General features: G+C 45.3%; 1 protein-coding gene across 9 annotated transcripts in view; it reads left to right on the top strand.

Annotated features, from left to right (window-relative positions):
* Pdzd2 (PDZ domain containing 2) overlaps positions 1 to 13,824 on the top strand; it is a 366,700-nt gene extending 352,876 nt beyond the window's left edge. For 8 of the 9 annotated variants that reach the window (XM_005078018.4, XM_040757639.1, XM_040757637.1 and 5 more), the window contains 5 exons: positions 909 to 1,026; positions 3,652 to 3,753; positions 4,290 to 4,560; positions 6,762 to 6,896; positions 11,278 to 13,824. In XM_005078018.4, coding sequence (XP_005078075.1) covers positions 909 to 1,026; positions 3,652 to 3,753; positions 4,290 to 4,560; positions 6,762 to 6,896; positions 11,278 to 11,441 — 790 coding nt within the window. In that variant the 3' untranslated portion in view covers positions 11,442 to 13,824. The remainder of the gene's footprint in view (positions 1 to 908; positions 1,027 to 3,651; positions 3,754 to 4,289; positions 4,561 to 6,761; positions 6,897 to 11,277) is intronic. The other variant, XM_040757638.1, reaches the window with a different exon arrangement.
* Positions 13,825 to 21,644: the final 7,820 nt, after the last annotated feature.

The raw sequence follows: 21,644 nt of genomic DNA, 5'->3' as shown, positions 1-21,644 counted from the left end.
TATCCACCGCTCCTCTTCTTAGACTGGCCTGCCTACATTGGGAAACCTTCTAGGGATATAAAAAGGTAGCAAAGGTAATAAGGGGAGTCCCCATGCTACCTCTCCCCAATTCTTCCTAATCAACATCTTACCCAACCCTAGCCCATTAGTAAGGACTTAACCCTGAACAACCAGCCATAAGAACAAAGCCACAGAGACTCGGCCGAATCAATTACACCAATGTTCTTTTCTATCCCAGGATCCAATCTAGACCACATTGCATTTTCTTTTTTCTTTTTCTTGTTGTTTTTCGAAATGGAGTGTCTCTGTGTTACAGCTCTGGCTGTCCTGATTCGCTCTGTAGACCAGCTTGGCCTCAAGCTCACAGAACTCCGCCTGCCTCTGCCTCCTGAGTGCTGAGATTAAAGGTGTGTGCCACCACCAGCCAGCCACGTTACATTTCCAGTATCCGTCCTGGAAGCATAAAAAGCCCCGGAAGTCGCATAAGCTGCCGTGTGTGGCTCTTGAGTAACAAGCGAGGGAGGGGGGAAGAGCAGGCTGTGCCGCAGGGAATTCTGGGCCTCTAGATTAAGTGGGAAACTCTGAAAATTTTTAAATGTTTCACTAGGGCCTCTGATTTCTAAACAAGTCAGAAACTGTCTGCTAACCTCCTGCCCTGGTCCCTTAATATCCTAGAGGGATCCCCAAAGTCACTTCCCACAGTCAGTGAAGCATATTCATGCTGGCCGTATAGGAGTCTATGGTTACTCTGGAGTGGGAGTTAAGCCCAGCAGGGAGCTAGAAGGTCAAAAAACAAAACAAAACAAAACAAAAGAAAAAACACCCACAACATGGCAGGAAGACTTTCCAGATTGGTTCTTAGGAAATGGAGAGGTTGTCTTTTAACTTCAAATGTATTTTTCACTTAGTTTGAATCAACTCCTTGCCTCAGTGAGGGACCAGCAGAAATTACAAGCCGTTTTGTCACTAGTGGGGTCAGAATCTACCATCTTCACTCTCATTCAGGAAGCGAAGGCACAGTCACAGGTGAGTGGGTACACAAAACCAGGGATGAAGCAGCAGGGCTGCATCGCTGGCGCCCCGGGTGCAGGCGCCGGGCTCAAGTCTGTTGCCCCTGGACTGCCACCGGCTCCAGGAACTGAACCTTGCTGTGACGGAAATGCCAAGTCCCCTGCAGCAGGTGTCACCAGCTTCTCTACCCCTTGAAGGAGTCTGTAGAGGAAATGTTGAATGACCCTGTAGCGCAGTCCTTTTCAGTGTGGTCATAAACGAGTAAGGGGAGCCACCTGCTGGTAAAATGCTCACACTGTTATAGCCCCACATGTGCCCTGAAGTTCATTGAGTTGCTAAACCCCAATCTACAGGACAAAGATACAGCATTTAAATGAACCGTGCGTGACAGTGAACAGTAACAAAAAAGAGGCACCCAGAACACTTCTTGGGGTAGTAAGAAATTAAACCTCAACAGATTGTAGAGAAAAAAGGCAAATAGGAATGACTGATAACACCCTGGGTTACTAATGACATCTGCAAACATTATTCAAGCAGTTACCTGCCCTGCCACCTGGTACCATCTGGGGTTTCTCAGCTAAGGTTCAGCCTTGCCATCTAATGGGCCAGGATGTCGAGGAGATGGGGTGAGGGAAGGGAGGAGGGGTAACTGGAAACAAAAACTTGTTCCTATTCCATTCAGATTCTCAACCTACTGGCTCAGGTAAGTACAGCTGGGACCCTTAGTGGAGTCGACTGCTTTCCCTTTGAATAAAAAGGACTATTCATCAGCTGGCTACCACACACTCATGCTTTGGAGGAAGTGCGCAGTTTTCGTTCTTGCCAGGCTTTCTTTGCTTGAAAGGTGTTGTAACAGATGTACAAGGACACAAGAAAGCCTCAACCGGACACAGACATAAGATGCATCCTCAGACGGCAGAAGCAAAGCGATGACTTTGGTGCAGACCAAATACCAGGCCCTGCTGCTGTTCCTGCTGGCATCAGAATGTGGTTGTCTTTCCCTGTCTGTCTTCAGCTGATTTCAGAAGGGAGCAAGTGCAGAGCCAACCTTACCCCGCTGTCTGTCTGCCTTTCCCACGGAGAGTATGGTGTGCAGGTGCTAAAACCAGAACCCTCCCAACTTACTTAAACCGGCCTGCTTCCACTGGGAAAACCTTTAGGGGTATAAAAAAAAAGTTGCAAAGGTAATAAGGGGAATCCCCAGGCTACCTCTCCCCCACTTCTTCCTAATCAACACCTTACCCAACCCTAGTCCACTAGTGAGAAGTAAGGACTTAACCCTGAACAGCCAACCATATGCACAAAGCCACAGATTATGGCCTTCTGGTCTATCATGAAAGATGAGAGATGCCAAAACCCGCCCTGCCTTTCTGGTTACCTCACACCCACGCTTTGCAGGGAGTGCACTATTTTCTGGTTACCCACGCTTTGCAGGGAGTGCACTATTTACCTGGCTTCCCAATGCTGTTCCAGGTTTCTCAGGCAAAATCTACCCTGACCATCAGCCGCTCCTATACCTGTTTCCCCAAATACACCTGCAAATGTTAATTCAGATAAATGAAACTTTGGATGACAGCATGCCCGTTGTAAAACACACTGTCCCTGAACAGACAGTGAAGTATGTTCATATCCCAGCATCACGCTGCCTTCCAGAAACTGCAGAGAGCATTCGCTAAGCCACGTGCATCTGTGTTTGCTTAGAAAGCCGACGGTCCAGGGTCGCCTTTCTTTCTGTCCACTGGTCCGGGTGGTGGAAGTCTTCATGACTTACCAACTGGTCCATCAGATTTCCACAATGGTTTTCTGCTCCCTTTTTGCCTCCTCCTCAAAGGTTGTCCGCTTTCTCTTGTATTGGTGTGTTTGAGAACATGTTGAAGTCCTTGATGATAACTTCATGAAAAACCAGTGTAGAGCTTTAAAATGTTAATGAACCATGTCTAAAATGGGATGAAGCCGAAGATATCTTTTGACTGATGTTTGAGGCAAGACAGTCTTTTTTTTTTTTTTTTTTTGAGACAGGGTTTCTCTGTATTGTTTTGGAACCTGTCCTGGAACTTGCTCTGTAGACCAGGCTGGTCTAGAACTCACAGAGATCCACCTGCCTCTGCCTCCCGAGTGCTGGGATTAAAGCCATGCACCATCAATGCCTGGCGACAGTCTAATTTTTAAAAATCTATTTCCGATTTTCAAAAAAGATCAGAAGTGAAGATCATCACTTTTAGGTACAAAGCAAGTTTTGAGGTCAGCCTGGGCTACATGGACCCTATCTCAAATAATAGTATATAAATCAATAGACTTAGAGAAGTATGCCATAAAAAGGTCCCTGTGCAACAGAGTAGTGTATTGTGGTCAAATCTGGGAAGGCAGCAATCTCCCTTAAATGGCTTTGAAGACTTGGAGACCCAGAAAAGCTCCTGCCTCCATCCTCATTCATGTTCCACAGCTGCAGGGTGGATCTGCAAAACTTTGCTCATAAGCCCGTCTGGGACAGACAGAAGAAGGCTGCGCTGGCTCCTGCCATTTCTAGATTAAATGGAGAACTACTATAGTCCATGTCAAGCATCTCCATGAGACTTAGATAAGAGTTTCTCACTCTGGGTACAAGGAATACATAGTAAGCTGTCTTGTTTTCTCCTTTAGAATAAAGAAGACACTTGCTTCATAGTCTTGAATAAAAAGGAAGGCTCAGGTCTGGGATTCAGCGTGGCAGGAGGGGCAGACGTGGAGCCAAAATCAGTCATGGTAAGCAGTCACGATACAAGGTTCTTGGGGTATTCCTCTGTAAGCGGCAGAATTGGATCAGGACACAACAAATTCCAATCCGATGAGCTTGGGTCCCTTTTAGCGACATGGAAATGGGAACATGGGAGAATAGTACATAGTGTTTCCATTGTCAAAGATGGGTGTTTATACACATAGCTAATGTGGTGTATAGGCCAAATGCAACATATACCAGCATAATTGTCATAATTGGTGTTTAAGCACTAGAAAAGAAATGAGAGTCAAGTGCTCACAATAGTAATATTCTAGAAAATCACTTGGCAACCTCGAGGCCATTTTTACTGGGCAAGCCCAAGTCTTATCTGTCTCTATTCATGTCACCCTATGGATGTGAGTAACAAAAGTGGAAATATGGGTAGATCTTCTGCAGAGATTTGTAATTCCATCCTTCTTGAATAGAAAGCTTGGCATGAAAAAGCTCCTTGACCATGGGTTTGCAGCTCCTCCCTATCAGTTACCAGGGTTGAATGAATTTGTTCTTTTCCTTTCTGTCCTAGGTCCACAGGGTGTTTTCTCAGGGCGCGGCTTCTCAGGAAGGGACTGTGAGCCGAGGGGATTTCCTTCTCTCCATCAATGGCACTTCCTTAGCTGGCTTAGCCCACAGTGAGGTTGTGAAGGTTCTGCACCAGGCACAACTGCACAAACACGCCCTCATGATCATCAAGAAAGGGAATGACCAGCCCAGGCCCTCGCTCAGGCAGGAGCCTCCCTCCGCCAATGGAAAGGGCCCACTCCCCAGAAAGGCCTTGCCACTGGAGCCTGGGGCTGGTGAGTCCTCCACTGATAGGGAGCAGGGTGTGAGAGCAGCTGGCTGATAAGGACTGAACTGAACTAGCAAGATAAAATAGGCTAGTGAGTAAAACAGCTCTTGTAATGGGGGATTCAGTGTTGAAGGAGAGATTTCTGAACAAGGTGTATCCTTGAGAAATATCAATTGGCACTGTGTCCTGTTTTTAGCGGATGTAAGGAGATGAAGGGGGTTAAGCAGGGTTCTGTGTTGGAAAGTAGAGATGCAGCCCTTATGTGCCCACAGCTTAGGAGGGGCTCACAAGAGATTCCCCTTCCACCATCCACACACACTAGTTCTGTTCCCAGCCCAGGCTCCTCGGCCTTCAGCTAAATCCTGCAAATTCCCTTAGCATCCTGCCCCGCTGTCAGTCTAGAGCACAAATAGCCCCAGTTCAAGGTAGGCGGGCCTTGGTTTCCTCTTAGCATCTGCCCTGGCGGTCAAGGGTGGCCAAATGCCTCTGCTCGGTTTGGCTTGGATGTGGTCTGAGCTATCTACCCATAAAGGCTTTGCTGGAGATGCTTTGAGTTTGATTCTGTTAAACACACAGAAACTCTTTGTCTAGGTGCTCTAGGTGCCTCTGCAGAGCTGGTGTCCTCAGTAGCCCTGCCCTGCGTGGTCACCTACACTCCTCAGAGCCATGGCCATGCTCACCTCTGTCCTGTCAGGCACCATCTGAATCGCTTAGTGTATTCAGTGGGAATTCAGCTTGTCCAAGGAAACCCTGAGTGCTCGATCCTGACAGCTTCCAGAATGTGACACACGTGAGCTCAGTGACAGATAACTCTCCCCTGTGGCTTAAAGGCAAGGTTCCTGGGGCACTCAGGTGCATGTAGCCTAAACCAGACTGCAGTATTCTGAAGCAGCTCACCTTGAGGGCTTGCCTCCACTCCCTGCTATCTCCTATTGCATTGCAACCTCCCTCCACTCTGCAGTTACCCCGTGCCAGACTGACAGGCGTCTGTCTGATGTGGGCCTATTTGGACAGTGGAGGCACCCAGACAGCTGTTTTAAAACCCTAATGACCAGAAATTTCCCTGATAACTAAACCAAAAATTCTGGGGAGTAGGAGCCAGGCATGGGTACATCTACAATGTTGCCAGGTGACTCCAGGAGAGAAACCAAGTTGGTGACCATTGTGAAAGCCTCCTTTTCCCCCTTTTAACAGCAAGTCACACATTAAAAAATTAGACCACTCTTGGTGACACATGCCTTTAATCCTAGTATTCAGGAAGGCAGAGGTAGGCAGATCTATGAGATCGAGGCCAGTCTGGTCTGCAGAGGAAATTCCAGGACTAAGACTACATAGAGAGATTCTATCTCATATATAATATGCATATATTATATATGTATAGACTCACACACACGCCTTTGAGACCTTGCGGACAGGCTTTAAACTGCAGTAAGGAACTGGCAGGGAGCTTGGTTCCACTGTCATCCTAAGGATTGTATTAGGTCGGTTCATTCATTCGTGGTCCCTCTCCTGCCTTCGAAGCAGCTAAGTACACCTTTCCATTCCACTCCATGTGTACCGACTTAAGAGAACTAAAAGACAAGCGTACAGTTCCTATTCAGTCCAAACAAGCCATGGAGCTGATATCACCATGGAAACGCTTCTCGCCACCACAAGAGCGAGATGCCAATGAAGGACGCCAGTGTGAGGGAGGCAACCATGCCCCAGGGATGCTGGGTTTCCTCTCAGAGAAGCACAGGAAGGAAGCCCCGCCCGGGTCCAGGGAGCTTCCCAATCAATCATGACAGCCTCTCCTGAGCCACTCCAATGCCTCTGCTTTCCATAGCAGATGGCAACATTCTGTTGCTATGGCAGCCAAGGTTGGCAGGAAACGGAATTGATTCACTGAGTGTGACTTCCATCCTCACCGGGATGTGAGGCTTGACAAGAGCAGTGTCCCCTGGGCATCTCTCTGGGAGAGGAAGCACTCCCTGCCCTTGCAGGAACACACAGAAAACTGTGGGTATGAGTCCCACAGGCCACAGCCAGGCAGGGGCTCCCTCCTGAGAGGTCAACCCTGATGCTGGGATCAGACTGTAGACAAGTTTCCAGCAGACAAGACTCAGGGGTGACCAGAGTCCACGGTGCCCAAGGCAACGTGTTTGGGGGCAATTAGACAGGTGGCATGTTGAGGAGCCTGCTTTCTCATGATAAACATCCTTGCCGCAGGGAGAAACGGAGCTGCTCACGACGCTCTGTGTGTGGAAGTGCTGAAAACCTCGGCGGGGCTGGGACTGAGTCTGGATGGAGGAAAATCGTCCATGTCTGGAAACGGACCCCTGGTAATTAAGAGGGTGTACAAAGGTAAAGCATACGTCTGTGGAAACCATCCCTCCTGTACGGGAGCTGAATGGTTTCCAGAGTCCGCGGTGCTTTCACTGCTGTGACAGTGGGCTGTGTCCTGTGTGTGCTAAAGCTCCAGGTAGGGTACCGAGGCGAGCACTGTCACCAGCACACCAGGAAGGACACCGAGTACCAACCAGGATTTCCTGTGATTTCAAATGCTAGACTGCAAGAAAAGGAAGGGGCGAACGGTGTTGAATGGCTTCTTCATGAACTTGAATTTTTCACTTTATGATCTTGGGAAACTGTTTGGGCTGGGGGGAAGTCTATTTTGGTTTTTTGTACACGTGTATATGGTATGTGTATGGATATGCATGTTTGTGTGTACACGTGTGAAGGTCCAGCACTGATAGCAAGTATGTCCCTCGATTGCTCTCTCCACTCTGTTTACGGAGACAGCGACTCTGAGTGAGCCCTGTGCAGTGAGATCTGCCTTCAGGGTGCTGGGATTACAGATGATTCCCAGCTCTTATGTAGGTTCTGGAAATCTAAATTCTGGCCCTCACACTTGCTTTCATCCTAAACAATCATAAATTATATAATTGTATGACTGATATCAGCACATAAATACTTACAAATAGACCAGAAACTCATAGTTAAAAGATATAAGTGATCAAGTCACGAGATTGGTTGTTCTTAGTTTAAGATTGGTTGGTTTGGTGAATGTGTTTGCTTTTGTTTTGTTTGTGGTTTTTTTTTTTTAATTTCAGACAGACAGGGTCTCTCTATGTAGCCCCTGGCTGGCCTGGAACTCAGAGATCCACCTGCCTCTGCCTCCCTGATCTGATTTGATTGGGTTTCTGAATGTGTGACCTCCTTCAATAATTACATAGTTACTCTGAAGCCTCTCCCCACCCCACACATATAAGCTGTGCTTTAAAAAAATCAATAGGTTGCCGGGTGGTGGTGACGCACACCTGTGTATCTCTCAGTTCCAGGTCAGCCAAGGCTACACAGAGAAACCCTGTTTCAAAAAGATAAAAATAGGGAGGAGAAGCAAGAGGCCAAAACTCCCAGCTTGTGCATCCCATCCCCCCCCCCTGCCCCCCCTGCCCCCCCTCCCACAAAAATAAGCAGGGAATGCTGGCCCAAGTTGTTGGGCTGTTCCCTTCTAGAATTTCTCACCGGATGCAGAACCTCCATCATCTGGTCACAAGAACATCTCTGAGAGACCCACCTTCCCACACCAAGACCATCCCTATTCGTAACCCTGAACCTATCACATTTTGTTCTAGTTCCGTTCTCTGTCTCGGCCAAATACATGTGAACACGAATTTCTCTCATCTTAGGAGAACAGCTGTAAAACATCTCCAGTTGGGCACAGTGGCTCACACCTGCAGTCTCAGCACTGAAGGCAGAGGGAGCTGTGGCAAGTCTGAGGCCAGCCTGGACTACATACAGGGAGTTCTAAGCCAGCCTGGACTACATACAGGGAGTTCTAGGCCAGCCTGGACTACATACAGGGAGTTCTAGGCCAGCCAGAACTACATAGCAAGACCCTGCCTGCAAACAAAACAAAATGAATTTCCCATGAAAAGCAGGCATGAATGAAGCGCCTGGCGGTGAGCTGCTGCCCTGTGTGACCCGTGTGCAATCAGAACTGACGCAAGCGTACAAGCCCACGGAGGGCAGGAGCTGAGCACCTCCTGGTCCTGTGGGCTGCGGATGTAGGCATCTAGTTATGGGAAAGACTAGGGCTTGTGCCCTGACAGTGAACTAGAAGCAAGACAGCTTGTTTGATAGTTCACAATAGCATACAAGACAAGCTGTCTCTGTTTATGGCGAGCAAGCAGAGAACAGGTATGAATGGAGTCAGCTCTGTTGTATGTACTACACAGGCAGTGCCAGGCTAGAGGAAACCCCCATACTCATCAGTCATTAAACTGACAGAGAATGAACAGGGAAGCATGAACCCAGTCAACTGTAAGAGTACTCACAAGGACCGCTCCCAGGGGAGGAGGGCAAGGTGTGTGAGGCCATCTTCAAACTAATACTGAGAGCCCATTAGAAACAAAAGGGCAAGCTAGCAGCCGGGCACAGTCATTAACGACCACATCCACTGGCACCTTGGGTCATCTTTAAAAGCATCTCTGGCTTTCCCACCTTCTGAAGCTTCCACCAGAAAGCAAATAACCAAACAGTGACCTGAGATTGAGGATTACATTGTCTGTGCCTTAAACCAAAGTGAGACAATGTCTTATATACCCACCTCCTATATTCCCGTCATCCCCGGTGCATCCCCAAGTACCAGGTGCAGACCAAGCAGTGAACGGTGTGTAGAATGGGAATAAAAAAGGCCACCTCCCAGAGAACCTTGCCAGCCCAACAGATGGGCATTTGTCTCTAGTCCTTTCTCTCCTGGACACACTCGAGGCACGTGCAGCATACAAGTACAGAGGCCAGATGATGTTGGAACCTCTGAAGCCACCGGACCCAGGTGCCAGGAAGTAAACGAGTCTGAACTGAGGGCCTCTGGATGAGCAGTAGCAGCACTCTTAACTTCCGATCCATCTCTTCAGCACCATTTTGTAACAGCTGGGGAGGGGGGAGTGCTCATGCAGGTCAAAGCACAACTTTGTCACCTTTACCCACTGAGCCATCTTGCCGGCCCCCAAGGACCTAAAATGGCTTTCCGAAATGTGCATCTGCCCAGGCTTTGGAGCTGAGGTTTCTAAGAAAAGTCAGTGTTTGCTCTCTTCAGGGTTTTCAATGGTGACATTCCTTCCTCAGCATGATCTAGGTTTGTACGCAGCAGGGAGGCAATGGAGGCTAGTGTAGGCTCATCTTCTGAAAGTGTGCTCTGACTTCCACAAAATTGAAACAGAAATGTGGAAAGTTCTACCAGGAAACGGGCCACAGTCCCCCCAACCTGATGAGCAGGTAGCCCCTGGTGCTCAGCAGGACAGACTAATTGCTTGCTTGCTGGATGTTGGTGCTGTAGGTCAGGGTTTCCTTTCGCCTACTCTGCTTGTTACTTGTTTGTTATTTAAAGTGATTTTACTAATTGAGTACACAAGACTTTCTGCCAGTATCGTAGAGGCTGGCAATGACTCATATTTGAGTGGGAAGACCCACTTAGTCTTATCACATGCTGGCTGGTAAATGATACTCTATCCAAATCAGGAAGAATTCAGCATCCTTACCTTTCTGTGTCTCAAGATGCTTGTGAACAATGGCTATTTTTTTGTTTTGTTTTTTGAGACAGGAATTCTCTGTAGCCTGCCCTAGAACTCACTCTGTAGATCAGTCTGGCCTTGAACTCATAGAGACCCCGCCTGTCTCTGCTTCCTGAGTGCTGGGATTAAAGGCGTGCACCACACTGCCTGGCACAACTATTTTTTAAACAAGTTTAGTTTTTTTAAATTTAAATTAGAAACAAGCTTGCTTCATGTGTCAATCCCAGCTCCCTCTCCCTCCCCTCCTACCAGCCCCCCAACTCCCCACCTAATCTCCATATCACTCTCCAGGGGGGGTGAGGCTCTTCATGGGGGATCTCCAAAGTCTGTCATATCATCCAGGGCAGGGCCTAGGCCCTTCCCCATGTGTCCAGGCTGAAAGAGCATCCCTCCATGTGGAATGGGCACACAAAGTTCATTCGTATGCCAGGGATAAATACTGATCTACTACTCGAGGCCCCATAGATTTCCAGGCCTCCTCACTGACACCCAAATTTAGGAGGTCTGAATCAGTCCCATGCCGGCCTCTCAGCCATCAGTCTGGGGTCATGAGCTCCCTATTGGTCGGGTCAGCTGTCTCTGTGGATTTCACCAATCCGGTCTTAACCCCTTTGCTCATCACTCCTCCCTCTCTGCAACTGGGATTCAGGAGTTCTTAATTAAAGGGTAGATACCCTTTGGAAGAACAAAATCAAGTGTTTCGGACTCAAGGATTTGTGCAACATCATGAGTCCCTCAGGCCATGATGTCACATCAATTTGTGACCTTTCTTGGCCAGATCGTAAATCTGTTCCCTCACATAGTTAGACATCAACTTCAGCGGGTGGGAATGCATTGGAAAAGGCAGGACCCTCTGAGACAGGCCATTCCCTGGCCATGAGACCCATGATGTTGCTCTGGTAGCAAAACAAAACAACAGTGGTTTGTAGTTCTTTAGTCTGGATACTCCATTTGAATAAATGCATTACCTTCTCTTTGTGAGTTGTGGGCTTGCTTATATGGGGAGGGATTGGTCTACAATTATCTTGTATTTAACTTACAGTGAGACTAAAATAATAGTTCCCTCTCCTGAGACTACAGGAACATCTTATTTCCCATTTAAATTTTTAGTTGCCTTTTTTAAAGAACGCAGGTGCTAACAGTTGATTCTGCACTTGTTCTGGCAGGTGGTGCAGCGGAACAAGCGGGAACCATAGAAGCTGGCGATGAAATCCTTGCTATTAATGGGAAACCTTTGGTTGGGCTGGTGCACTTCGATGCCTGGAATATCATGAAGTCTGTTCCAGAAGGGCCTGTGCAGCTAGTGATTAGAAAGCACAGGAATTCCTGAGTTTTTAACAACAATCTCCTCCCCCAGATGCATTTCTAGCAAATCAAAGGGACTTCTTTTAATGACGGGTTCTGGAATTAGCCAACAGCTTACACAGATACCCACGATTGTACTTTCACGTGAAGCCTGAACTCTGGAAACCTCCTACATGGACCACCAAGGCTGGGGAGTGTCACTTCCTTCTGTGCCTGCCACTCCCTACATCTGCAGCAGGGTCAAGAGCTGACCTGCTCCTCTTTTGGAACACCTGGCTACACCTTTTCAGCCCTCTTGCCACCTCTCCCAGCATCAGTCCTAGTGAGCAGGGACCAGAAGGGTAACACAAATGCCCCAGCTAAAATGATGTATTATGTAGATGTATATAATTTTGTAAGTAAGGGACATAGTGCTTTTAGGTATGTACATGCAGTGGAAGGCAAAGCTATGGGTCTATGTATGTTACCCTAAAAAAAAAAGAAAATGAATTTATGACTAATTGTTAGGCAGAGCTCAGGAATTATGCAACAGTGAAAAAGATGACAGTTTTAAAAAGTGCTATTTTTTAATGACGTAATGTATGATGTGGACTGGGAAGCTGTGCTCATTTTCTGTTTCTGAGAGCATAAGTCATAAGGCTGTTACAGAGTGACAGTTCTGGTGAATTGCAATAGATGGCTGTGAGCTTCCCTGCTTGGGAGGAGCTTCTAGCCTGAAAGCACCTTGCATCTAGTTTTCAAACATGCATATATGTTTGAATTCAAGACTGGTCAGCGCACGAGCAGGCAAAAATGTCAGTGTGTTTGTGTTCCCACAGGTATGCACCACTACCACCTTCAAGGCAGTTTTGAGAGTTAAATCCTTCAGCTTGCAAACGTCGGCATTCTGTGATCCAAACTGAGGAGCTTCTAAGCATCCTCGATGGAGATTTCTTGCTTTGGGTTTTTTTTTTTCCTTTTCTCCACCAGACTAAAAGCAGCATAGTTTGTAATCCGGCTCTCTTCCCTGACAGAGCTCTGTAGTGGCTCAGCTTTTTGCTAGTTTGGTTTTTACTGTTTTGCAAAATTTTCCCCTTGCCAAAACTGGGGTCCCGCAGACCGTTCTGACTCAGGTTGCTTTTGAAACTCTTCTGGCTGCCTTGAGCCTCTCTGGAGCCTTCCTCCTCACAAAGCTGGCTTTTCTCCCTTTGCACTGACCCTTATTTTTCTTAAATCCCAAAGCTTCACCAGCTTCATTTACCAAACAAGGAGGAAAATGGAAAGACAGGGTGAGTCACTCTAGGAAAAGGACTCTATGGTGTTCGCCACCCAATCCTCAGGTGGCGCCACCAGTGCTGGGTCTTGAGGGTTTGGGTGGAACTGCGTTTGTCAATCCCACATGTATGATGCTGTGATTGTTTCTTTAACCCACAGCTGGGTCCAGGGAAAACATCGTGAGGTGTTTGAGCTGTTGCCTTTTGTACATCATTTTTCCTGAGCCCATCCCTGCTGGCCATCTGCAGAGGAAACCCAAAGATGGTCCTCAGATGGGCACAAAGTAACTGGCTCACTTTCAGCAGGTTACACAGAAAACTACAGTCCAGAAGTTAGCTAGAAAAGTCTGATTTAGCATCTATTTTCATTACAGATACAAGTAGGATACTATAAGATGTCAGTGCAAGGTGCATGCTATGTTGTTACGTCTCTGGGGTCAGTTTCTGTTTTCTTACTTGAATGATAATTTGAAGTCAGCACGGAAAAACTATTTTTTTTTTTTTTGCTCCACTCCTTTACAGTCACGTGTATTAATAAGTCCGGTGACCAGAACAGGACTTTGACTTTCTGAGTGTTTCCAAAGCTGTTAGCTAAAGAATACAAGGAGAACCTGTGGCTTGCCACACTATGCTAAGTCACCAGGCATTTGAAGTAGATCTTTCCAGAAAGTCTTCCTGGCTAACAGTAGGAATGTAAAGGAACAAAGCAAATGTTAACCTATCTTCGACCCTGAGCTAGAAAGGTATTTATTTGTCCTCAGTGTTAACGGCATGATGAGTACTGCTAATTAGTCTAATAAACCCCCACACTTTCTGCAGTGAACACTAACGGTATTGTTCTAACCTTTTTTTAAGTGGTCAGTCATTCACAGTAAGCTATGAGGGTAAAAATGTGTCATGACATATAAACATCATAGTTTCATTTCCACCCTCCCATACGTATTGCATTGTATGGTTGACTTAATTGGCACCACACCTGTTGTATATTATACATTATTATTTATGTAAAATAAAATGCCTTATATATTAAAGAGTAAGTGCAATAATATGAAATGGCCTGTACATTTAAAAATGTTGTCGCCAAGTTATGCAAATCCACATCTCTGTAAACAATTTTTTAAGTAATTTTCAAAAAATAAACACCGCTTACTATTTGGTTTTGCCTCGTTATTATGCAATGAGTAATACACCTTATCACCTACATTGGTCAGGGGGGCACAGAAGCAAGGAGCCTTGGCTAGCTGTGCTTTCCCACGGCTACACAAGGAATCTGGACAGCCTCAGTACCGTGCGCCTCTAACGTCTGTTTCTGTCTAATCTGGCTCGCTTACAGGTTCCTGGCCAATTCTTCCCACTACAAGTTGTCTTTAACAATCCTAGTGCCTGCCTCTTTCTCCCCTTCAAGCCCAATCCATCCACACTTCCTCTCACAGCACAAACGCTAACACTAGACCCCACAGGCTGAGGACCCTGGCTGCAATGGCCTGTCTTGCCGGCAGTCCTGGAGCCTTCCAAATGGTTATAATCTTGGCACCTACAGACAAATCCCAAACCCACAACAAAAAAGTGCCACCATAAATTCCTGATTCCCAACCTCCCCTGGATCCTCCTTGCTGTTCAGCAACTGTTTGCCAGCTTTTCCTCATTATTCAGGAAAGCATTCTTCTCCCAGGAGGAAGCCCTATCTATCTTCTGCCTCATACCTTCACAGGGTCAAATAAAAGCCATCTTTATTGAATTCCTTCCTACAAAGGAGGTGAGAATATGCATCCTCAGAGGAAGGTTCTGGTATGCAGATATTCCTCTCTTGGCCTAAGGGATAAATTCAATAATGCTCAACAAACTACACAGAAGCCACTGCTGACAAGTCCTGGGCACATGGCAGGCATAGAATTCTACCATAGAAGGGCTGGAGAGATGGCTCAGAGGTTAAGAGCACTGACTGCTCTTCGAGAGGACATTAGTTCAATTCCCAGCAACCACATAGTGGCTCAGACATCTGTAATGAGATCTGGTGCCCTCTTCTGGCTTGCAGGGACACATGGAGACAGAACACAGTATGCATAATAAATAAAATCTTTAAAAAAAAAATCTACCATAGAAAAAATAGGCACAAGCACGACTGATAAAACACTTTGGAAAGAAACGTTAACTTTGACTCACTGCTTCAGATGTCTTGTTCTGTGACAGCGCCTACACCAGGGCCAAGGATGACCGTCTACCACATGACAGCTAGGAAGCAAAAGAAAGGACAGGTCCCCTAAAGGCCCCACCACCTCTCAGCAGGACCACACTGGCAGCCAAGCCTTCTGAATATGGGCCTCAGATTCAAACCAACTGGGTGTGTTGACAGGCAGTGGAGGCAAAGGGATAGAGTTAAGGTCATTCTGGACATGCAGAGTGTGGGTCAGCAGCCTGAGGTACACACGATCCTGTCTCAAAACAGTTCAGGTAAAAGCAGACCTAGAGACCTCAGAACCACTCTGCCCAAACAAGAAAGGAGCCAGAAAAAAGGCACGTGACTTACATCTCCACTCCACAAGAATCCAATCGAAATAGCAGACTATCATGTACATTAAATCCTTGGCAAAATCATAAAACAGGAGCAGCAACAGAGGCCCCAGGAAAAGAACTGACTCCAAACATCAAAACGAGCTCAAATGTGCTGAAAACTATGACAGCACACGACTGAATAACCACACAAAAATAGAAAAATTCTGAAGTCCAATGTTTACTTGGGTGGCAGGTAGGCATGAGAGCTCATAACCCCAGCACTCAGGAGAGAAGGCCAGCTACATGGTAATATCCTGTGTCAAAAACAACTGGGGAGACCAGCACTTGGGAGGCAGAGGTAGGAGGATCTCTGAGTTCAAGGCCAGCCTGGTCTACACAGAGAAACACTGTCACAAAATAGAAAACAAAAAACAACTGGAGAGGTAGCAGTCCTAAATACTTGCACTTATGTGGGTTCAGAAGCCAGGTATGGTCCCATACTTGTAACCACAGCTCTGAAGAGGTGGGAAACAGGAGGGTCCCTGGTCTTACTGGCTCACCAGTCCCAACCTAAGTAGTGAGCTTCAGAGTAAGGAGACCAAAGGTGACAGGTGTTCCTGAAGATGACAAACATATGCACATTAAAAAAAATAACAAGCCTATTTAATCCCAGCACTCAGGAGGCAGAGGCAGGCAGATCTCTGTGAGTTCAAGGTCAGCCTGGTCTACAGAGTGAGTTCCAGGACAACCTCCAAAGCAATACAGAGAAACCCTGTCTCGGGAAAAAAAAAAAAAAATAACCCTATAGAGATCAGAAAAAAATGTCAGGAAAGTCATTTAGAAGCACTCATTCCCAATGAATAAACAAAATGAAGCAATGCCTTAAGAAGACAAGAAATGGAAATGTCTAAAATCCAATACAAAATAGACAGTGGAGAACCTCAGGGACAGTCGCAAGCATAGCTCACACCAGTCAAACTGGCAAGCTCTGGGGTCTAGTGGAAGACCTTGCTTCAACAGAGATAGTGGAGAAAATCTGGAAGACAACCTCCGTCAGCCTGTTCTTCAGACACATGGGACCTGCACATAAATGCACACACCTACATGCAAAAAATAGAAGATGCATGGTAGGGCTGCAGTATACTAAAAAACAACCTGCCTGAAATTGAGAAGAAAGACTGAGACACCACTGGAAAGAATTTATTATGCATACCTAGAACCATAACATTCTCTAGTAACACTGGCATCCAGACAAGAATGTATTACAAGGGACAAAATATCACCAACTGCTAGGGTTTGACAAGAATGCGTTACACCAAAAAGAACATTCATAAGTTACTCAAAAAAAAATTACTTAAGAATTTTAATCAAACTGACTTGCCAAGTAAAAGGCCAGACTCCTTGGCATACAAAATCTGGGACTGCATTCTCATAAACCCTCTACAGGAAGCCCTAGGAAGACATGAGCAATCGAGAACAGGAACAACGATGAGCAGTAAGGGCATGCATCTCGAGAAAGAGTACCAAAGTATGAGTTGAAAGAGAGCCGTAAGGACTGCTCCTACAGCGCAGATGCAGTGGTTTCCAAAGGTGAGGGAAAATACAGCTCGGCCACACAGCGCTAGACTAGCATACACAACAAGATCCCAGGTTCGAGACGGCCAATAAACAAACGCTGCTCTAAAAGTGCCATGAGTGTCAAGAGAAAAGACAAATACACACTACTTTAACTTGATCACCACTAATCTGGACTAGATTCTTAATATGGACAAGACAAAAATCCTATGGCTCCAGACATGAATCCAATTATCAACAGGAAGTCATGAAGTACTTTTTAAAATTGTTGGTCAATGTAGTAGAATACACATAAAATGTACCAATCCCATCAGTAGAAGAGTACAATTTAATAAAATTAAGTGTGTCTAAGTGTGTTGCCACCACCACAATCTCCAGAACCTCCTCGTGCTGAACTCAGAATGTTATATTTTTATACATAAAAACACACATACAAGTTTTTTCTTCTAAAAGCAATAATCACAGTAGAAGTATGTAAAAGTGACAAATGTTGTCTTGAAGTACTATTTCATGGAAAAAGAATCCATGGCTTGTTGGAGACACTGATGACTCCATATATGGGATAGGAATGTACAAAGTAAACCTAGAATCTCTTGCCACACCAAAAGGTCATCAAAAGACTACTGGGACTAAGCAAAACTGAAGATCCAGGCAGGAGAGATGGCTCTGTGGGTAGCTGTGTTTGCTTCTAAAGGCTGCTGACCTGAGTTTCACCCCTAGACCCCAACGTGTAAGGAAGACGGCAACTCCTAAAGCTGTACTCTGATCCCCACACATAGGTGGCATACAGGCACCTAAGTGTCTGTCCTTCCTCCCTCCCTCCCTCATGGAAATAGTGTTTTCATTTTTTTTTAAGCCAGGGTCTCACTATGTAACTCTGACTCTCCTAGAAATCACTATGCAGACTGGCCTCATGTCTCCTGAGTGCTGGGATAGAAGGCATACACAATCACACCCAGTGTTTTTAAAAAGATCTTTGAAGAGAACTTAACTGTCCAAAAATAGGAAACGAGTATTAATGAGGATAACTGAAATATAATAAAACATGTCTGGTGCACCATATTATAAAAAATAGCCAAGCACTGAAAAATAGTTATGATTTCACTGATTTGTGGCCTCAAAAAACTAATTTACTAGAACAGAAGATAGAAAAACAGATAGAGGGCTGGGTAAGACTAGGAGTGATGTTTCTTTGTTTGTACTGTGATCAGGGTTCACAGCAATAATGCAGTCCAAGGGCTGTAGAGGTAGCACAAGGGAGAGCACATGTTTAGTGTGCACAAGGAACTGAGTTCAATCCCCAGAACCAGGAAAAAGGGTGTGAAACATTCACCATCCTCACCAGAGGAAAGCAAGCTGCTCAGGTGTAGGCTACCTTAGGTTTATTTACTCTTTCCACAGTGTATACACAGATCAAAACATAACATCACACTCCACAAATGCAAAAATGTGCTAGCCAATTACAGGTATATAACAGGTACACAGCTAGCTCATTTCCAAAAACAGCTGGTTTTATGAGCATGGGTGTGCAGGTGCCCACAGAGGCCAGCACTGAATCCCCTGAAGCCTAAGTTACAGATGTTGTAAGCAAGCACCCAATATGGGCTCTGTGAACCAAACTCTGGTCTGCTGCCCAGCAGCATGTTGCCATAAATTCTTTATCAAGTTTCAGGAAACCACTCTTTCTTGAAAATAGGCAAGGAAACTCTAAGAGTGTGTCCTACTCTCTGTGAAGCATGCTGGAAGGTAATGGAGATATCATCCTGAAACAAACATCCTAGAAAATAAAGAAATAGCAAGATTTAAAATACTGCCAACTCCACAACCCCAATAAACTCCAGGATTATCTGGAGACAGTGACTAGAGGCTGCAATTACAGCATTCAGGACGCTGAGGCAGGAGTTCAAGGACAACCCAGGCTACACATTAAGTTTCAGGGCAGCCCTATTTCAAAAAGGAAAGAAAGGGAGATTAGGGGAAAATCTTTAGATGGGGCCCAAAGTGTTGCCTAGATAACCTTCCCACGGGAAGGGAAGGTGGAGAGGAAGAAAACCAGAAATGCAGAGGAGAACTCATTACCAGGTGGCTAACATCACAAATGCAGCATGTAATGGCACAGTCTCACCAACACAAGGAAGCCAAAGCCTGACAGCTTCCAGAGCCAGTCCCAGTTCCCAGGATGCAGATGCGATGGGCAAAATCTAAACTTTGGAAAACCTCCAAAGGACAAACATTTCAATTTCAAGAGCAAAAAATGGGAAACATCCAGAGAAGACCTATAGATTTAAAGAAATTAAAGGCCTACCAAGTGGAAAAAAGAAAATCAAAGACACACTGGATGGGGGCATGTTTCAAGCATCAGGAAAACTACGATTGGGAGGAACCCCGAACCATTTCTCCAGGGCTGTCTTGTGACCCAAATGACAGTTTTAAGTTTACTTGCCCTAAATTAACCTATTTTTTAAATTTTTTAACCTTAACTTTAATAAAATACTTGGATATAGGAATGTTCAAAACTCACATTTGGTTTTTCCACCCTGAAAAGGAATAGCTAGTCCATAATCTAACCACCAGGCAAATATCTTTAGCATGACAATTAAGATCTCCTCTGATTGGGACCAGAAAGATGGCTCAGACACTACCCCTGCAGAGGGCCCCAGTTCAATTCACTGCACCTACACGGCAACTCGCAACCATCTCTAGCTCCATGTCCTCATCTGGCCTCCATGGCACCTGGTACAGACAAAACACCCACATACATGAGACACATAAAAGAAAGGTTTTTTAAAGTTAAAAGAAAAAAGGAAAAAAAAAATCAATGATTCCATAATCAAGCACTGTATACTTTCCTGATAGTAAAGAAAGAAAAAGGAAACACCAACCACACTGACTCTAAACTGAGAAACTGCCTGGTGGTAGTGGTGGCCCACACCTTTAATCCCAGCACTCAGGAGGCAGAGGCAGAGGCAGCTCTCTGAGTTCAGGGCCAGCCTGGTCTACAGAGCAAGTTCCAGAAAAGCCAAGGCTACACAGAAAAAACAAAAAAACAAAAAAAAACAAAAAAAAAAAAAAAAACCCTGAGATGTGAGTTCAAGGCCGGGCTGGACCGATAGCCTCCGAAACAATACAGAGAAACCCTGTCTCGTAAAAACCAAAACAAAAACAAAAACAAAACAAAACAAAACAAAAAAACTGAGAAAACCAACTGTATCACAAACACAAGGCTCATTACAAAATATGGGTGAATGACAAACCAAAATTCACAGAAAAAAATGCAAATCACCAAAAGATACTAACACCCTCCCCCTACCCTGGGGCAATTAAAACAACTTGCTAGTTCAGCCTTAAGAGGTAGGCAAAGGCCAAGATTGGTAGGGGTGATAATCAGCAAGATCTTAGAAACAAACCAGCTGGACTTGACATGTTATATTTCTAATGTTTACTCTTTCACGCAGTCTATTTCTGTGAATTTCTCCTACAAAAAAAAAAAATCAGAGAAATATAAAGATGTATTCACAAGACTACTTCTAATAACCAGACATAAGAATCTGAATCTTCACTGACAGAAGCTAGTCAACACAATGGAACCACTCAAAAAGACAATGTTTACTTAAAGCACACTGCACATAGTGATACCTGGTGTCTACCCACTATTCTAAGTTTAAATGCACAAAGTTTAACATCAGACTGAGAATGTGTGCAAAACCATGTTACCATTCACACTTCCCTGAAGGACAGCAGGCAATGTTAAGAAACACTACCACCACTTGCCTATGGCGAGTTTACTTAAGATGGGCTTAGACTTCCAGGACTCAACTACAAAGTGTGTCCTATTCAACAAGATGAAAACAGAATGGAGTGCTTTAACTGGCAACAGCTTTAACTCAACACATGATGGAGAGGCCAAGGTTGGAAATTAAGTGAACTTCATAAAGATCTCACAGAAACGTTTGACATACTTGCCAGGCTCCTGGGGCAAGTCTGGCTATGCCTGGCAGACATGAATCCCATGACCAACAGGCTGAGGGGCGCCACTCACTAGTCCCATGTTACCTTTTATGGGGGGTGGGGCAGTGATGAAAAGGCACTTATAATTATACACTCACCTGGGGCTGGAGAGATGGTTTAGTAATTAAGAGCACTGGCTGTTCTTCCAGAGGACCCAATACCCACATGGCATCTCACAACTGTTACTCCAGGTCAAGGATCTGACACCCTCACACAGCCATACATGCAGGTAAATCAATACACATAAAATTAAAACACATAAATCATTTTTTAAAATGTTCTACCAACCTGTTCACAAATAACAAAAGGCCCTAAATGACAGAATAAATCAGCAGAGTACTGACATTCTTGGCCCTATAACACATTTATGCTTCTTTTAAAAACAGCCAATTTCTCACATCCCTGTAATTTAAATAAATTACACCAGCATGTCCTTTAAATTGCCTTGACAACTTTTTGGTCTGCTACTCTGGATCTGTCTCTCGGAGAAAAACAGCCTTCTCCTAAGTACTAGTAAAAGAAAAAATTGCAATTGGATGTCATCCCTGTGTGTTCAGTCACTTTGGGATCAAAAGTTTAAGCAGCTACTAGAGGCTGAGACGATCATCTTCTGAGCACTAGGGATAAGACGTCACAAGGGCTTCCCAGGCAGAAAATGTCCTCACACAGCACTGGTTCACGTTTCCAGGAAGCTCACCAACTAAACAGTGCATGGTAAAGCCAAAATGAAACAGACTGTTCATTCTTATACACAATTCACACAGGCCTTATAAAATGTCACTGCCATTGGCATCTTGGGCTAATAGCTTTTAATTTGTTACATGAGCTAAAGAATGATTATTTCCATTAAAGAACCATTATTCTTGCTTTTAAGAGGCTTGTAAGAGCCAGACATGGTG

Source organism: Mesocricetus auratus, unplaced genomic scaffold (genome assembly GCF_017639785.1).
Source record: "Mesocricetus auratus isolate SY011 unplaced genomic scaffold, BCM_Maur_2.0 Super-Scaffold_100015, whole genome shotgun sequence".
Classification (NCBI taxonomy): domain Eukaryota; kingdom Metazoa; phylum Chordata; class Mammalia; order Rodentia; family Cricetidae; genus Mesocricetus; species Mesocricetus auratus.
Note: the sequence above shows the minus strand (reverse complement) of the source record. Positions and strands in the feature narration are given on the sequence as shown.